The 15,545-nt window shown below is 56.8% G+C and overlaps 4 protein-coding genes across 4 annotated transcripts; 1 reads left to right on the top strand and 3 right to left on the bottom strand.

Annotated features, from left to right (window-relative positions):
• The first annotated feature begins 1,387 nt into the window (after positions 1–1,387).
• B0H64DRAFT_394441 (uncharacterized protein) lies at positions 1,388–4,846 on the top strand. The gene is made up of 4 exons (XM_062803688.1): positions 1,388–2,584; positions 2,638–4,036; positions 4,125–4,459; positions 4,527–4,846. Exons 1-4 carry the CDS (start codon positions 1,595–1,597, stop codon positions 4,626–4,628), a joined length of 2,826 nt encoding a protein of 941 aa, XP_062658682.1. The 5' UTR covers positions 1,388–1,594; the 3' UTR covers positions 4,629–4,846.
• An 844-nt stretch (positions 4,847–5,690) lies between these two features.
• On the bottom strand, positions 5,691–6,202 carry B0H64DRAFT_141044 (uncharacterized protein). Its single transcript, XM_062798268.1, has one exon. It carries the CDS (start codon positions 6,041–6,043, stop codon positions 5,750–5,752), a length of 294 nt encoding a protein of 97 aa, XP_062658681.1. The 5' UTR covers positions 6,044–6,202; the 3' UTR covers positions 5,691–5,749.
• On the bottom strand, positions 5,911–7,732 carry B0H64DRAFT_141052 (uncharacterized protein). Its single transcript, XM_062798269.1, has 2 exons — positions 6,974–7,732; positions 5,911–6,918 (listed from the first exon to the last, which is right to left on the bottom strand). The coding sequence occupies exons 1-2, from the start codon at positions 7,336–7,338 to the stop codon at positions 6,189–6,191; spliced, it is 1,095 nt and encodes a 364-aa protein (XP_062658680.1). The 5' UTR covers positions 7,339–7,732; the 3' UTR covers positions 5,911–6,188.
• Positions 7,733–11,589: 3,857 nt separating this feature from the next.
• Positions 11,590–15,086, bottom strand: B0H64DRAFT_141029 (uncharacterized protein). Its single transcript, XM_062798267.1, has 2 exons — positions 13,971–15,086; positions 11,590–13,908 (listed from the first exon to the last, which is right to left on the bottom strand). The coding sequence occupies exons 1-2, from the start codon at positions 14,899–14,901 to the stop codon at positions 11,750–11,752; spliced, it is 3,090 nt and encodes a 1,029-aa protein (XP_062658679.1). The 5' UTR covers positions 14,902–15,086; the 3' UTR covers positions 11,590–11,749.
• Between the last annotated feature and the right edge of the window lie 459 nt (positions 15,087–15,545).

The raw sequence follows: 15,545 nt of genomic DNA, 5'->3' as shown, positions 1-15,545 counted from the left end.
GGGGTTCATGGGGTGTCATTAACTCCTACCGTACTTCGTCCCGTCTCGCCCGTTCACTCCCGTCTGCGGGTTGGCAGTTGAGCCCTTCATTGCGTCCTTGCGTCATTGCAGTACCGATCCATCGGCATGGACCCTGAAGCTTTCCTGTGGAACGAAGATTCCGATGTACCCAGCCAGCCAGTCGCTCCATCACCGACAGCCTGGGAAAGAGACGGTGGCATCCTGGCGAAAGCCGATGACTGTTGACATAATCCTCACAACAATGGAACCCGCAGGCTGGACCGAGTCTCCAAACCGCATCATGGCAGGAACAAACTTGGCCAGATGTGCCCCGCTTCCGAAGTTCTGGCTGGAGTCCTCGAAACGGCTGTGGGGTCCGAGATGCCAGGCGATGGAACGGTCCTTTTCAGCCGAACGTCGATCGCCGCCAAATCCTATGTGGCCGCTTGCTGGCTCCGGGTCATGAGAAAACCAAGCTTCTCATTCTCTTTTCTCCGGTTGCCTCCCATCAAAAGATTTGTTGCCAGTAGTTCGCGACTGTGTAAAACTGGGAACCGCCCGTGTCCCGTTTCCGCTCCCACAGTGCGCCTCCGTTTCAGCCCCACCTCAACCCCTTCATCCCGCACGGATGGCGGCTAGCCCCACCAGACCCTTGACTGGGCTGTTTGCTCAAACGTTATCTGTGCCATCAATGCCCATTCCACATCGGAAAAGAATGGGGGAAGCGGTTGGGTTGGATATTCGCATGTGCTTGTTTACTATGTATAGCTTTGGCTGACTCGGAAAAAAACAATCAAACCTTGCAGACAGTTCCAGCTTTGTTGCAAGCTGTGTTGCACATCCCATGTTCTCGAGGACGGCGCGGGCCGTGAGTGAACGAAGGGACGACCGGGGCCTCCTCAAGCGGTGGTGCGGTGTTGCAAGATTCATCAGTCAAGCCTTCACAGCCAGCGAAATGGATGTGATTAACCAGTGCCAGAAACATACTATGAGTTGATGAGTGGTGCGACAGGATCTCACACCCACACCCAAGCATCTGTCCACTGTCCGGTTCCGTCCCACCGGCTGTCGTCCCGTTTGCTGTCTTCCAGGTTCATCTGTCCTTTCGAACATCGAAGTTCAGACGAGCCCCCAAGCGCCCTTGAAAACTTGGCTGTCCACTGCCGTTCCATGTGGTGCAGGAGAAGATCGAATAAAACGCTGCAACGGGTCCCGACCGTCCGTTTGGAGTGCTTCTTCCTTGCCATCTCAAGTCCACACTGTGTGTGCCAGTCCCTCCACCCTTTACCCAGCTTGCAGGCGCCAATCACGTCGGGCCCCGCTGGATGCCACCCCAGGTGGCCAGTGTGCAGAGGCCAGGGCATCTCGAACCGCAGCCAAGCGGAACCTGGAAGAGGCCCGGGGAGCCAAGCAGAGGACGAGATCAAGCAGGAGCAACGAACGGCAAGAGAAAACGCAATTTTGCTCACTGCGACCCTCATTCGGTGCCTCAATTACCCCGGCACCCATCTAGCAGCTTTGTCTGGCTCCCAAACTGTACGTTGAAATTTTTGATTGCTATTTTGCTTCATTTCCCGGGCGCCTGGGCCGTGAGATGGACAGTCCAAAGATTGCAGGTGGTGGCTCCAGCGCTAGCTCACAGCGTCGCAGGCTCACTAAGAAGCCTCCGTCGGCGGCGCACTACCACTCTCACCACTCGAGCTCCAGGTTCAGCGCTGCTTCCGACGGCCGTGTTGACGCCCAATCTCTAGGAAGCAAACAAAGCTCGACCAGCTTGCGGCGGGCCCCCAGCGCTCCCATCGGCAACAGAACTCCCGCCTCGAACGCGACCGACTTCTCGCCACGCTTCCCCGCCGCACAGTCTCCCGCTTTCTCGCTCGCAACGAGCCGGTCACACACCTCTCCCGCCCTTCCCGACGGCACGCCTGCGGCGCTGTCTGCCTCCTCGTCGCACTCGCATTACCGCTCCCTGCAGACCCGAGCTGACGCGCAGCAACCACGATCCGTCCCGGGGGACATCCTTCAACCCCTCAGCTCCAAGACTTCAGACGAGTTAATTGGCGCTCCCTTTGACGGCACGGCAATCCTCGACCGAATTGCCGCCACGAAGTCGCCCGCTCAAAGCAACAATAGCAGCAGCGGGCACAACAACAACAACCACCACGACCACGACCACCACAACGACGGAGACAACCACAATCACAACCACGGTCCCGGCCACGGCCCTGACCATCGACCCCCACCTCGACTTACACTTCAACAGCCACCCCGCGCGGATCCCGGGACGCGAACCATGGGATACTCCCCGCCGCCGCTCCGCCAGTCGGCAACCTACCCGGCTGGCGACCTGCCAATTCTGAACGAGAAGGGAGGTCCGCCCAAACCCGACAGCGCAGGCCTCCACAAGCGCTACTCGGACGAGTCGAAGGAGAGCAAGATCCCCAGCATGCTCAGGAAGAAGTCGGGCTTCTCCGGTTTCATGAACAGCTTGGTGGGGTCACCAAAGAAGCCGCTCATCTCTGCGCCAGAGAACCCGGTGCATGTAACACACGTCGGATATGACAGCACCACGGGCCAGTTTACAGTATGGGATTGCCGGATACTGCACGCTTGCCAATTGTGCTAACTTGCCAACAGGGGCTACCAAAAGAGTGGCAGCGACTGATCAATGAGAGCGGCATTACCGAGAAAGACACGCGAGAACACCCTCAGATCCTCGTCGATGTCTTGACATTCTATAAAGAGACCCAAGAGAAGCCGCAAGAGGACCAGCAATTGGAGAAATTCCACGATGCCCGCGCAGACTACCGAGGCCTCTCCACCCCGTCGCCCGCGACTGCTCACCCTTCACCGGGGTTGCTCCAATCTGGCTATGGCGCGATGTCCCCCTTGATCAGCCCGCCCGCAAGTCCGAGGTTTCCTAACGTCGGCCACGAAGGCAGCTTCGAGAACCCGCGCGCACCACCCCCAGTTCCCAAAGGTCACCTCATGTCGGGCAAGGATATCAATCTCATGCCTAGCCGGCCTGCGCCCAAGCCGCCGACGACCCTACCAACTAGAACACAGCCAGCATACGCGACAAAGGACTCGGGGATTGGCATGCCCCCGCCAGGCGAGGACGTCTCACCATCCCATCTCCCTAACAAGGACAATGTCCCAATGTTGCCAGAAGAGCATAGGTCACGGTCCAACTCACGAGCCAATGGCACATCGCCCTATTTGCCGTCCCAACCATCTCCCTCGGTCACCTCGCCCCCGGCCAACCAACAAGCAGTGTACCAGCAGCAGCTTCTACACCAACAGCAGGAGCAGGCAATGGCACAGGCGCAGGCGGCCATGACAGGCCAGCTAAGCCGCCAAGCGAGCAAGCGGCAGCAGCCGACCCCGCCGGCTTCGCAACACCAGCACCTGCAACAGCAGCAGCAGCAGCAACAACAACAAATGCAGCAAATGCAGCAACAACAACAGCACGCAGATCCGAATGGGCCCAACCGGGGACCACCAACACAGCAGACGAGGCTTGCGCAACCGGGCTCGAGGCCGCGGCACAGACCACGACAGAGCAACGGCGTTGACGTGGTCGCCGCCCTGAAGAGGATATGCTCCGAGGGCGACCCCAGGGAGGTCTACCGTGGTTTCACCAAGATCGGCCAGGGTGCGTCCGGCGGCGTGTACACGGGCCACGAGAGGGGGACCAACCGGCTGGTGGCCATCAAGCAGATGAACCTAGAGCAACAACCCAAGAAGGACCTCATCATTAACGAGATCCTGGTCATGAAGGAGAGCTCCCATCCCAACATTGTCAACTTCATTGACAGCTACCTGTGCGGGGGGGAATTGTGGGTCGTCATGGAGTTCATGGAGGGCGGCAGCTTGACCGACGTCGTGACATTTAATATCATGACCGAGGGGCAGATTGCATCAGTCTGCAGAGAAACCCTCCGCGGCCTGCAGCACTTACACTCCAAGGGCGTCATCCACCGAGACATCAAATCGGACAATATCCTTCTCAGCATGGAGGGCAACATTAAGCTGAGTAAGTTTTGCACCCCAATTCTTGTATTATATTTTCCCCTTTTCGTCGGTGGCTATGAACTAACTTGGCCTCCCCCCCCGCCCCATAGCCGATTTCGGGTTCTGTGCAACGATCAACGAGGCGCAGAACAAGCGTACAACGATGGTCGGCACGCCGTATTGGATGGCGCCGGAGGTGGTTACGCGGAAGGAGTACGGCCGCAAGGTGGACATTTGGTCGCTGGGCATCATGGCAATCGAGATGATCGAGGGCGAGCCGCCCTACCTGACCGAGTCGCCGCTCCGTGCTCTGTGGCTGATCGCTACGAACGGTACGCCACAGATCAAGAACGAGCAGGACCTGTCCCCTGTGTTCCGCGACTTCTTGTACTTTGCGCTCAAGGTCGACCCGGAGAAGAGGGCCAGCGCGCACGATCTTTTGAGGGTATGTTGTTCTTCGCATTTCGGGGGTCAGCCTCGACCAAACCCAGAGGATACTAACCTCGCCTCAGCACGAATTCATGAAGACATGCGTCGACCTCTCCACGCTCGCACCCTTGGTCCGGGCCGCGAGGGAAGCCAGAGCGCAGGAGAAGGCCCGCAAGGGGCATTGATAGGCTCTATAAAGCCAGCCTTTCCCGCCTACTTCGATCGATCGAGACGGCATTTTAACCAGCAAATATTTATCTGGCTTTCTCCCTCATGGTTTATGCTACCAAGGGCGCATTGCATTTTTTTGACCATCAAGCAAGGAATCTCGTGCAGCCCCATCAGAGCCTTTTTTTCTTCCCATTTTACTCAACTCTCATGGCAGGCAGGCAGGCAGGCAGGCGGACGGGCAGGGCGGGCATTGTGCATTATTTTGCGATTTCTTTACTCTCTCGGCCCGACTTTTCTTCTTTTTTTTTCACAATTTTATCTCAGTTCTACATCAGACCTGACATTGAAATAAAACGGACCTCCTCTCGTGGAGGGCCTCTTTTCTCTCTTGCCTCCTCGCTTTTTTGCACTTATCTTTGCTTGGTCAACCGTATCGATCTCCATCGGGAAAAGATGGGTATGGGGTTAATGAAGGTTGTCTGTGGTCTTGATTCAGAGCATGCATGCTAGTAGCAGCCAGCAGCAGCAAGCGAGCATACCCATTCGCGAGGGAATGGCCTCGATAGAAGTGCCATAGCGTTTAGCGAAGCGGCTAATTAGGTACTCTGATGTTGTTTAAAAGTTATCTTACTTCTTTCTTCCCTTAATCTTCTCCCCGCCTGCTTCCTTTCTCTCCCATACTCACTCTATACACCCTGCTATTCTACGGCTCTCCTTGGAGTAGTCAGTGGCTACATGGGAAAGGGTGGGGCAAGTTGGGAATGGGCGCATTATGTTGAGAGGGCCAGTTGGTGTCAAGGCACGATTAACTCGGCCTTTTTTGCTCGGGTTTTATGCGTTCACCGCTAGAGAAGTGCCGGGGCGGTTTATGGTATGGGTGCCTGATCTATGGATGGGGATGGAAGGAAGCCAGGCTTGGGGAAATCAAAGGCCGTCGCCTCTTTATCTATTCCTTACAAAAGTCACCGTGGGGGACTATAATGTGAAGGCTCTGAATTTGTGCAAGAATATGTGGTAAAGAGGCGTGATGTGCGTGGATTGTGTTGTGGTCATGATGTTTAACTGGGAAGAAAAGGATTCTTACCTGGTCCCACTGGCTTGGTGTTCTGAGCTTGCCTTTTTATTAGCAGTGTTCTCACCCTACCTTCATAGTGGTCTGAGGTAAATGCAAGAGTTCAGAAGGAAGGCGAGTATATCTGATAAACTGATAAACGTGTAAGAACGCGTGCAATGTCAGGTATGGAAAACTTGTGCAGGTGAGGATGAATCCGTGCCTCAATTTCATTAGAATATGTGAACCAGTTTTATGTTCCCCGCCATGACCGAAGGAAGCGTTCCTTCGGGAACCTCGCCGTACGCCGCCAACCCAGAAGCCAAGTGAAATCAAGCACCAGCTAGAAGATGAAAAACCCGAAAATAGTAAGGTCATGGCTGCCACAACCAGTCACCCTTCCCGAGATCCATTAAATCGCTGTATCCTCCCTCCCATGTGCGAAACCACCAAATCCAGTAAGCCGTCTATAGGGTATCCCGCATAGCCATGAATGCCAATCCCGTGTCCCATATGTAACGCTTTAGTAAAGCGTGTAGCCACCGTCAATGATGACGTTGGAGCCGGTCATGAAGCCGGAGGCGTCAGAAGCCAGGAAGACGCAGAGACCGTTGAGGTCGTCGACGGCACCGAGGCGGTCCTGAGGAGTGAGCGACTTCCAGATCTTCTTCTGGGCGTCCAGGGCGGGGACCTTGTTCAGGGCAGTGTCCATGTAGCCGGGCGAGATGCAGTTGACACGGATGCCGTGCTTGGCCCACTCAGCACCGAGGGACTTGCCGAGCTGGATAACACCAGCCTTGGAGGCGTTGTAGCAGGACTGCTCCTGGGGGTAGTTGACGATGGAGCCAGACATGGAGGCAACCAGGATGATGGAGCCCGTCTTGCCGGCAGCCATCATGGCGCGGCCGACAGACTGGGACATGAGGAAGGAACCAGTCAGGTTGATGTCGATCAGGCGGCGGAACATGGCCGGGTCGTAGGTCTCGGCCTTGATGTTGGAGTCGGCGATACCGGCCGAGTTGACAAGGACGTCAGGGGCGCCGTAAATGTCAACGACGTTCTGGACAGCAGCGTCAATAGCGCTGCCATCACGGACATCGACCTTGAAGAACGAGACCGGGAGGCCAGTCTTCTGGTGCAGCTCAGCAGCAGACTCGTCACCAAGGTCCTGGTTGGCATCGAAGATGGCGATAGCCTTGGCACCGGCCTCGGCGCAGGCACGAGCCATGTGGTTACCGAGACCACGGGCACCACTAAGTGATCGGTTAATGAATTGTCTTCTCTTTGTAGATTTACAAAGCAACTTACCCAGTGATGATGATGACCTTGCCGTGAACGCTCATCTTTTGGAGAGTACGGGGCATCTGCTTGTAGACCTGGTCGTCCAGAGGCTGAACAGCCTCCTCCTCCTCGGCAATGGCCTCGGGGCTAGCGGCACTGTTCTTGACGGGAATGTTGAAGTGGTCTGAGTTGCCAGTGGCAATGCCCTTGTGGTCGGGGCTGTACACGGTGACGGGAACCTCGGTCTCCTTAATGACCTCGGATTTCATGAGGCGGGCCGAGCCAGAGAAGGCGGCGCGCTGGGCGATGGAAACACCGGCACGGGGGACGGCAGGGCGAGAGATGGCCGCAAAGCGCGGGGCCAGGCGGGTGGCGCGTGCAGCAAAAGCCATTGTGATGGTTTGTTGTGATTAATTTGAACGATTGGAACCGGGGCGAGGATGTGGTTGCTGATTGACTTGAGAATCAATCTCAGCAGAGGGCGAGAACGGCGGGGATGAGATCGGTTGGGATTTGTTGGCGTGAGCCAAAAAATCAAATGGCCGGTCGGGATGAAAAGGCGAGACCTTTCCAAATTTGCACGATCGTGAGGGGTTGACCACACAGTTGATAGTGCGGTGTTGGTGGTTCTGGGGGGTGTCCCGGAACAAAGGGAGGTGAGGATTCCGTGTAAGTGGGCGTGTCGGGTTTCAGGGTACGTCAAAGGTACCAAATCCCCTCAATAGCGACTCCAAAACTGCACCGAAAGGGCAGAAACCTGACAGCAATGGGGGACCGTCAGGTTCTCTTATTTATAGGCTGTAGGCTCTTCTTCGAAGGCGAACGGGAAGAACTTGATGTTCCTGGTCGTTGAGGTGGCTAGCTCAGGTACTCAGGGAACCAGAAACAATGGCGGAGTTGGGATGAGGCAAAATGGCCGGCGGGGTCCAGAACGGTGGCGGCTGCGAGTCGAGATCGCTCTTTTTTGATGCAATGCAATCCTGGGGCTGTGGGTCTGCGGGTTCCACGCACACTGCCTGCACACTGCACTCTCGGTTGGCAAATGCCGGCGGACACGGGCGGATACGATTATTTTAGTCGACGATTGAGTCGTGGGAACGAGAAACCAAGAAACGGCTGGCCCGAAAGCAAGGTCAGCGTGGGTTCTGCACGTTTCCAACACTTCGCCTGCTGGCCCCTATCCTAGTTTTGCGGGGAGCGGAAGGTCCGAGGTGGCATTTTCCATCTCCACAGTCGATGGCGTCAGTGGAAGTTCAGTTGAACTCCCCAACACCACCCACCAGCCCCAGATAGGTACCGAATATTTTGACCAGCAACAAAACCAGGTTCACAGGTCCACATACCTCTTCGCTGAGAAATCTCAGTAGTACTTTGTGTTGCTGTCTTTGCGTGGGGGGTCGAAAATGGGATGATGTCGTCTAATGTTCAAAGTTGTGTACACAGTTCAGACACGCTCCAGATGGTCCTGGCCTGGTATTTATATCTGGAAAATCTTTGTAGGATTACCCCCAAGGTAATCAGTCCGAGCATCCCGACACATCAGGAGCGGGCGGTGAGTTGTGTCTTGTGGAACCAAGAGATTGGGAGGTAGTCACAAGACCATCCTCAATTTTCACCACCCACGCCGCATACGTGCGGTGTTCCAAAAGCTGGCGTGGCGGCCGCGGAAAACAGCCGGGCTTGCGCGCCTGTCCTCCATCCTTGCCAAAAAGGCAAATATCTGCGGCCTATAATCTGGTGTTTTGACATTGGTACTCCTCCTGCTTAACTTAACTGGGGAAGTGGAGCGCGAGAATAGAGAAGGGCGGGAGGGCGACGTGGACGATCAGTCAATCTCCGCCTCGCGCCTCGAGGGACCTTGCATCTCCGACAGAGATTTCGTTGTGGGTTTGGCTTCGACTGATCAGCAAGGACGATACCGGACCCCTGATCCGACCCTGTCTCGGGCCGCCCTTGTTTGGTTTGTTCTCACGGTTCTGCCCTTGGCCGAAGCTCCAGAGGCAAAACGCATGCTGGCTGTCTCTCGGGGAATCCATGGTGTTCTGGCGGGGAGCTTTGCTGGTCGAACTTGACTGACCGAGATGGACGTGCCAAGGTTTAGCGGGGTCCCCTGTCAGCCCATCTTGCCCCGCGGCAGGTGTGCATGGAGTTGCAGTGCAGAAGCCTCGCCCGTTGGCTTGGCGAAAGAAATTCGATGGATGCACCGCGTGGGGGGGCCAGTATCTGTCAATTCCCATACTCCCCTCACACCGGTGCCTTCTACCTGTAACACCAACCAACGGGAGCACTCTTTTCGTCGTTTCCCCCCATTGAGACCCTCGGAGCGGTGAGTAGCTGCGTGTGCTGTCCGAATCCCCTGCATGCGCTTGAGACGCGTCTCTTTCTACGATTGCATTAGTGGCAAACGCAGGTGGCATTCCGAAGGCGGCGACGGCGCCGGCGCGTTCTGCGGCTCACCGAGTCCCCCCAAACGCGTCGTACTCCGGAATGGTGTTACGGGAAGCTGTTTAGCAACGACTCAACCTGTGGCGGGCTGGAGTCAAATTCTGCCCATACACGCCGTACTATTCTATTCGTACATACCTTACTGCGTACATTCAACAACCATTCCACAGAGAGAATGCCACAACAGCAGCAGTTACAAGTAGACTGGATTGGGGAGCCGGGAAAGTCACCGACCACCGAGTCACGCCCGAGGAGGGACCACCAATGTTCTGACGGTGCCGTTGTCAATGCCAATGGCAGCACAAAGATCTCGGTTGCCAGCCTTCGGGTTTGATGCGTTCCCCCACAACTCGCCAGTTGTCATGGGCTGACCCCTGGTCGGTACGTACCTTGATGTACCCAAGTCACCATGCACGTCAGCGGCAGCAAGAAAAGTTTGGTGGTCATGTGGCCACCTCGACTGCTGGATTCCCGAATCCCGGGCGCACTTGGCTCGGAAATCAGGGGCAGTGCCGGGGGGCTCTGGAACAGTCTCCATAAATTCGAGACCAGGGTGGCAAGCTTCGACCGCGGGAACCTCTCCGGCACGCATGCGCGCGACTGCAACCCAATGGGCACATCCACCACTCCATGCAGCTGTATCAAAATCCCCAATCGCTTCGGTCGCCCGCCGATCGTCTTGCCGCTCATCGGAGCAACACGACCGCAAGTCACGGACAGTGGCGAAGAACACGAGCAGTGACTTCGGAGAGGACAGGTAGCCGCTCTCCACGTTGTCCAACCACCTTATCCGGGTTTGACAACGCTGTGCAACGGGTAACTGAGGTCCCTAACGGGCATCAGGCACCCCGCTCCTCCCGCGTAGCTCCTGGCCACCTTCTCCACCAATCCTCCTATCTTGAGGGTTTTGTTTGACTCGTTGAAACTGGAAATTCATTCCCTCCGCCGCTTTGAATGGATCAGCATTGAGCCGAAGATACTATCCTTGACCGAAGCCCACGTCAACCCATATCCTTGATGTCAAAGGATTCATCAACTCCCCGACCGGCGATGAAAGACACCCCCAATTCGAAAATTTCTTCCCCCCCCCCCACGGCAACACTGTCCAATCGCTCCCGTCTCTTCGCCCCGTGTCGCTCGTGTCAACAAAGTTTGCCAGCAGTCGTTATCCTTGTCTAACTTCCAGAAGGTTGGGTACCCACCTCGCGCCGTTCGGTTGCCGTTCGAGTAAAGTGGGCGGTGTATGCTCGGAACCAAAACATTTTCACATCTCAGGGAGTCGAGAGAACGGGGGGAGAGGATGGCCCCCTTGGGCAGCTCACTTTACTTCCCGAACCTCTTGACCTTTCTCTTCTCTTTTATTGTGGCATGTTCATCCAGTCTTCTTAAAAACTGAAGTCGGGCAAGCAGCGGATCATCCGATGATCTCGACCCCAAAACACAAAAATGCCAAGAAAACGGATGACAGATCCAAGCGAGCCGCCACACCTTGTCCCAGCCCGCCGGTAACACCAATCGTGAAGCCCTGCTCCCCCAGATCTCACGATGGCCTCAAATTTTCGCCACCCGGGATCGACCGCAAAAACACCCCTGACCCCCTAGGGGAAAAGCTTGGACCACAACATAACGTTTCCGCCCGCAGCATGCAGCCCTACGCGAGGTGCCGCAAATTTTCCACTTCACGATGTCTCGTTTCCCGTCCCGCTTTCCGCCCGCCACGCGTCGCCGGCCACGGGTGGCCCCGCTGCCATCGCCCAGTCCGCTCGACGTGAGATCGTCGGGTCCAGCCGGGTCGCCCCGTCGATTGCGTGGGCTCAGGGATTGGGTTCAGTCGAACCCAGACGGGACAACCGTCAACAGGGTCCTCTCAGGGGAGGAGCATCGTGACTCGTGACTCGTGACTCGTAAAACCCAGAATGCCGGCCTGTCCCCTGTCATGTAGCGAGCGTCCCAGGAATATTTCTGATCGATTGTCCCCCCCGTGTTCTTCTGCTTCCACGCAAGTGTTGCCTAGAACTTGCGTAGCCCGACAAAACATGTTCCCGACCCCCGTAGCTGGCTAGGTAACACTTAGTCATGAACGAACGTGAAATTACAATCATCATCAATTCCATACAGACCGTACTTGCCCCCTCCTCCTCGCTAACCCCGATAAACTCCACGCAAAGGAAGGGTATTACTGTACATACATTCCAATGACAAAAATAGTCCCGACACAACGGTCGGTCATCATGGATCCGCGCCCTTCTCCCGCCGTCCCGTCTCGTCTCGGCCCACCCATCAATGGATACCAACCCTAGCGAGGCTCCGCATCAAGGAATGGAGACGAACGGACGGACGGGCATTAATGGCGGCAACTTAGCTGCCAAAAGCGAACCCGTCCCTCTCCTTCTCCAGCAGCTGGAACAGGCTGGTCACATACGGCGCCAGCAGGCGGTTCTCCGTGAACACCTCCCACAGACGGGGCATGACAGGCCTAAACAGCCGCTCATTCCAGCCCGCATCCTCACCCCCATCCTCACCACTACCCTCACTATTACCACCCTCCTTCCCTTCACCACCCTCACCACCACCACCCCCAGCCTCCTTCTCCCGCCTCTCCGCAGCGCGCTTGACCAGCCGCTCCTCCGCGCCCGTCTTGATGACGTTGCGCGCGATGTTGCGCAGGATGAGCGCGGCCGACAGCGGGATGCCGGCGGCCTGGGGCGGGGCGTTGGCGTTGCGCTCGTCGCGCGCCGAGGCCGTGTCCTCGAAGGTCAGCGTGATGGTCTTGGCGGGACGCACCACGCGCGCCCTGCTGCTGTTGCTGCTGCCGCTGCTGTTGTTGTTGTTGAGGGTGCCGCTGCCGCCGCCGCCGCTGGCAGAGGATATGGAGCCGCGTTTGGAGGGGGAGCCCGTCGCGCTGCTGCCGCTGCCGCCGCCGCCGCCGTGCGGGGTGGACGGGAGGTCGGCTTGTTGCGAGGCGGCGGCGGCGGCGGCGCGGGAGGCTTCCTCGGCTTTGAGGTGGGTTTTGATGTGCGTCATGAACTGGGTGAGGTGGAGTTTGGTTGGTTTGTGGTACTTGGCGCACCCGTCCCAGGCGCAGACGTAGGTCGCCTCGCGGTTCTGGTACTTGCCGTCCTCGCTGGGGGTTTCGTTCAGGTGGTCCGTGAGGATATGTTCCCACATCTTTTCGGTCGAGATGTTCCAGGTCCCGCACTTGATGTGCTGGCCGGGCGCGCGCTGCCATTGGCATTGGAAATAGCCGCGGCCGTCGGTGGTCACGGGGAACGCCCGGGGGCGGATGCCACGCATAATGAACTTCTGCGACTCGCCGTTTGCTTCGCGAATGACCTGCGCGCCGGCATTTTGGTGGACTGTGCTAATGTGACGGATGAACTCGGGTGCGTTGATCATGGTGCGGCCCATCCTCTTCAGAGATTCGAGGAATGACGCATTGTACGCCTGCCAGATGGCAATCTGCGTGATTTGAGCTTCCGGATCCTCCTCGAAGAAGCAGCGAAGCCACGCAAAGCAGCGCTCGGGCTCTTCCATGGCGAGGAGCCGCTCTTGGAGGTCCCTGGGAATCGGAACGACCTGCTCCGAGGCGGGTTCGTAGGCAAGACGCTGCTCGCTGACGACAATTTCTCGCTGGTAGCGCTTAGCTCCGTGCGAGAGCAGCCGGACAAGGTGTACTACGAGGTGCTCAACCTTGGTCCCCTCCAACATCACGTCCAGGTTGGAGATGACGGCTGTGTACTGGTACAAAAAGTCTAGGCAGGCATCCACGAGTTCGTCGTCGTTGAGCATCAGCCAGTCCATGAGACATTGTAGGGTGGTAGGCGGGACGTCACCGAGCTGGTTGGTCTCGGTGGGGTGGTTCATGGCAATACGGCTGATAGCACGGAGCGCGGTAAGAATCATCCCGCGATCCGAGGATTGAAGCTGCGCGAGGAGCGTTTGATAGAGCGGGTCCTCGGAGTCGAGGATGAGGTATGGGGTAATTTGTTCCGCAATGTCGAGAGCAGAATGCTTGAGCTCCACGGCCACGTCCATCGGCGGGAGATGGAGCAGGATGCAGAGAAGATCCTTCACAGGCGGGTAGTCGGCGATGAACCAGGCGTTCTCGGGCAACATGACCATGTTCCGGATGGTCAAGACAGCCTCGGTGACCAGCATCAACTGGTCTGTGAACTCAACTGGTTGGAAATTGTCTTGCACGTCCTTGAGTTTGAGCTGGGAAATCCTCTCGAGAATGTCGGCTGTGCCATTGAGGCCGTCAAGCTCGCTGATCTCGCCGTCGTCAAAATCGGGGTCGTTGGAAATGGTCCACTCGACTTCATAGAACATGTTCCCGACGCCAAGAGCAAACTCGGTCAAGCCTTCTGCTAGTCCACTAAACTGCGAGAATTTGTACTTGTCACCGCGCTCATAAGATATCTTGACGAGGTGGTTCAGGCCGAAGGCCTGCTCTGCTTGGATACCGGAGCGAAGAGCCAAGAGGCACCTTTCGTAAATGTTCGGCCCGTCGAGAGTCCCTGCTTCATGTTAGAACGACCTAGATGGACATGATAGCAGTCGATGGTTGCGAATAGCTTACCCGGAGGAATGGACGCCCGCACGAGTGCCCCTGGGTTGGGCGCCGGAGCCGTCGGCTGGCGCAAGAGCCGCTGCTTCCTTGCAAACAAGTCGGGGTTGCTCGCGGGGGTGTCGACGATACGCAGCGGTACCTGTTGGGAGGGCTGCGGTTGATAGTTTTGCACGAACGGGTTGCTCATGTCGGGTCCTGGAGGATTGTAGACCACAGAGGGCGCGCCGCGGCCCGGGTGGGGGTGGCTCTGATGCATCGCGACCTGGGTGCCGCCGTGGGACTGCGAGTTGTGATGGGGTTGAGACTGGGGTTGTGCGGTTGAACCGGACGCGCCAGATTGTTGGCCTGAAGCGTGCCGGGTCTGCCGCGATGAGTTTGTGTCGGGATGGAATATGACCCTGGGGGCTGGAGCTTCTCTAAGGCCGCGAGAGGCCCGGCCAGAGGCGGGGGTTTCTTCGGCGCGCCGTTCCCTACTCGGCGTACCATCTTCAGTTGACCCTTCCCTATCTGCCTTCGCTCGAGCTTGGAATGTCTCCAGTGTCCGGGTGAGTAGAGACCCTCCCTTGGCTGTAGTAAACTCGAGGATCTCGGGCGGGGGAGGTTCCTTGTTGTGAACAGTTTTGATCTCGTATGCGGCTAGATTCTTGTAGAAGATCTGTTTCAGAGTATAGGCATCTGCTGGGGCATTATGCCGCATCAGACCCAGGCCTTCGCACATTTTCCGCCACATAAGCTTCTCATCGGACACCTTGTCATAGCCGCCATGCTCGATGATGTAATTGAAGAGTTTGAGGAGGTCGACTGTGAAGTTGCCCATCTTTGGCTCCGGGTCGAAATTTGTGCCGCGCTTCTCGTGGAAGACGCGCAATTCCTCGATGAATTTCTCATACTCGGGGGTTCGATCGACCGAGTGCTCGACGGTCGCCTTGGTGGGTGCCATTTTGGCGCATTGAGCGCAGCAAGGCGCCGAGAACTATTTAGCTAAACTGTGAAAAATATCGGAGACAATATGATGTTAGGTTGAGATCGCGATATTCGTTTGCAAGACGCGCCGGGATGCAGTCGACCGAGGGTACACGGGTTGCGAATCGGCGATGCGACGCGATGGAAACTGCGATTGGCATTTGCGGGAGGTTTTTGGCTCCGATCTGCTTGGTGAGTGTTAAGGTTGTGGGCCTTGCAGCCTAGCGTGGTGCACGGGCCATCTCTTGTGTGAGTGACCAGCTTGACAACCAACCCTTCGGTCTCTCTCTCTCAACAACCTAAGTTCAACCTTCCTTGCAGCTTCGCTATATCAAGGCTATTAAATAATAGCAAAGAGCTTGATACAAAATATTGCCACTTGCCGGCCAAGTCTAGTTTATAGAACAGAAAGCAATATCAAAGGCACAGAATTGCAAGTTTGCATATCTTTGACTCCGATAGTTCCTTCCAAGACGGGAACTCTCCCGCTCAGTCAAGTTGGCACTTGCTCTTTTGGCCGGTCTTGCTCGATATTCTTGCTTCACGGACTCGGACACTTCATGATTTCACACCCAACAACTTTGCCAAGTCATGTCCATTACACGCTGGACCCGTGAAAGC

This window comes from Chaetomium fimeti (genome assembly GCF_033439085.1).
Source record: "Chaetomium fimeti strain CBS 168.71 chromosome Unknown B0H64scaffold_4, whole genome shotgun sequence".
Classification (NCBI taxonomy): domain Eukaryota; kingdom Fungi; phylum Ascomycota; class Sordariomycetes; order Sordariales; family Chaetomiaceae; genus Chaetomium; species Chaetomium fimeti.
This window is presented reverse-complemented; position numbering and strand designations above follow the sequence as displayed.

What these genes read in the sequence shown, in the direction of transcription:
- B0H64DRAFT_394441 (XM_062803688.1), top strand. Translation starts at nt 1,595, where the DNA reads ATGGACAGTCCAAAGATTGCAGGTGGTGGCTCCAGCGCTAGCTCACAG. An exon ending in GGAGGGCAACATTAAGCTGA is followed by an intron (nt 4,037 to 4,124) that starts GTAAGTTTTGCA and finishes CCCGCCCCATAG; the next exon opens with CCGATTTCGGGTTCTGTGCA. An exon ending in GCGCGCACGATCTTTTGAGG is followed by an intron (nt 4,460 to 4,526) that starts GTATGTTGTTCT and finishes ACCTCGCCTCAG; the next exon opens with CACGAATTCATGAAGACATG.
- B0H64DRAFT_141044 (XM_062798268.1), bottom strand. Translation starts at nt 6,043, where the DNA reads ATGACCTTACTATTTTCGGGTTTTTCATCTTCTAGCTGGTGCTTGATT.
- B0H64DRAFT_141029 (XM_062798267.1), bottom strand. Translation starts at nt 14,901, where the DNA reads ATGGCACCCACCAAGGCGACCGTCGAGCACTCGGTCGATCGAACCCCC. An exon ending in GCGGGCGTCCATTCCTCCGG is followed by an intron (nt 13,909 to 13,970) that starts GTAAGCTATTCG and finishes AACATGAAGCAG; the next exon opens with GGACTCTCGACGGGCCGAAC.
- B0H64DRAFT_141052 (XM_062798269.1), bottom strand. Translation starts at nt 7,338, where the DNA reads ATGGCTTTTGCTGCACGCGCCACCCGCCTGGCCCCGCGCTTTGCGGCC. An exon ending in AAGGTCATCATCATCACTGG is followed by an intron (nt 6,919 to 6,973) that starts GTAAGTTGCTTT and finishes CCGATCACTTAG; the next exon opens with TGGTGCCCGTGGTCTCGGTA.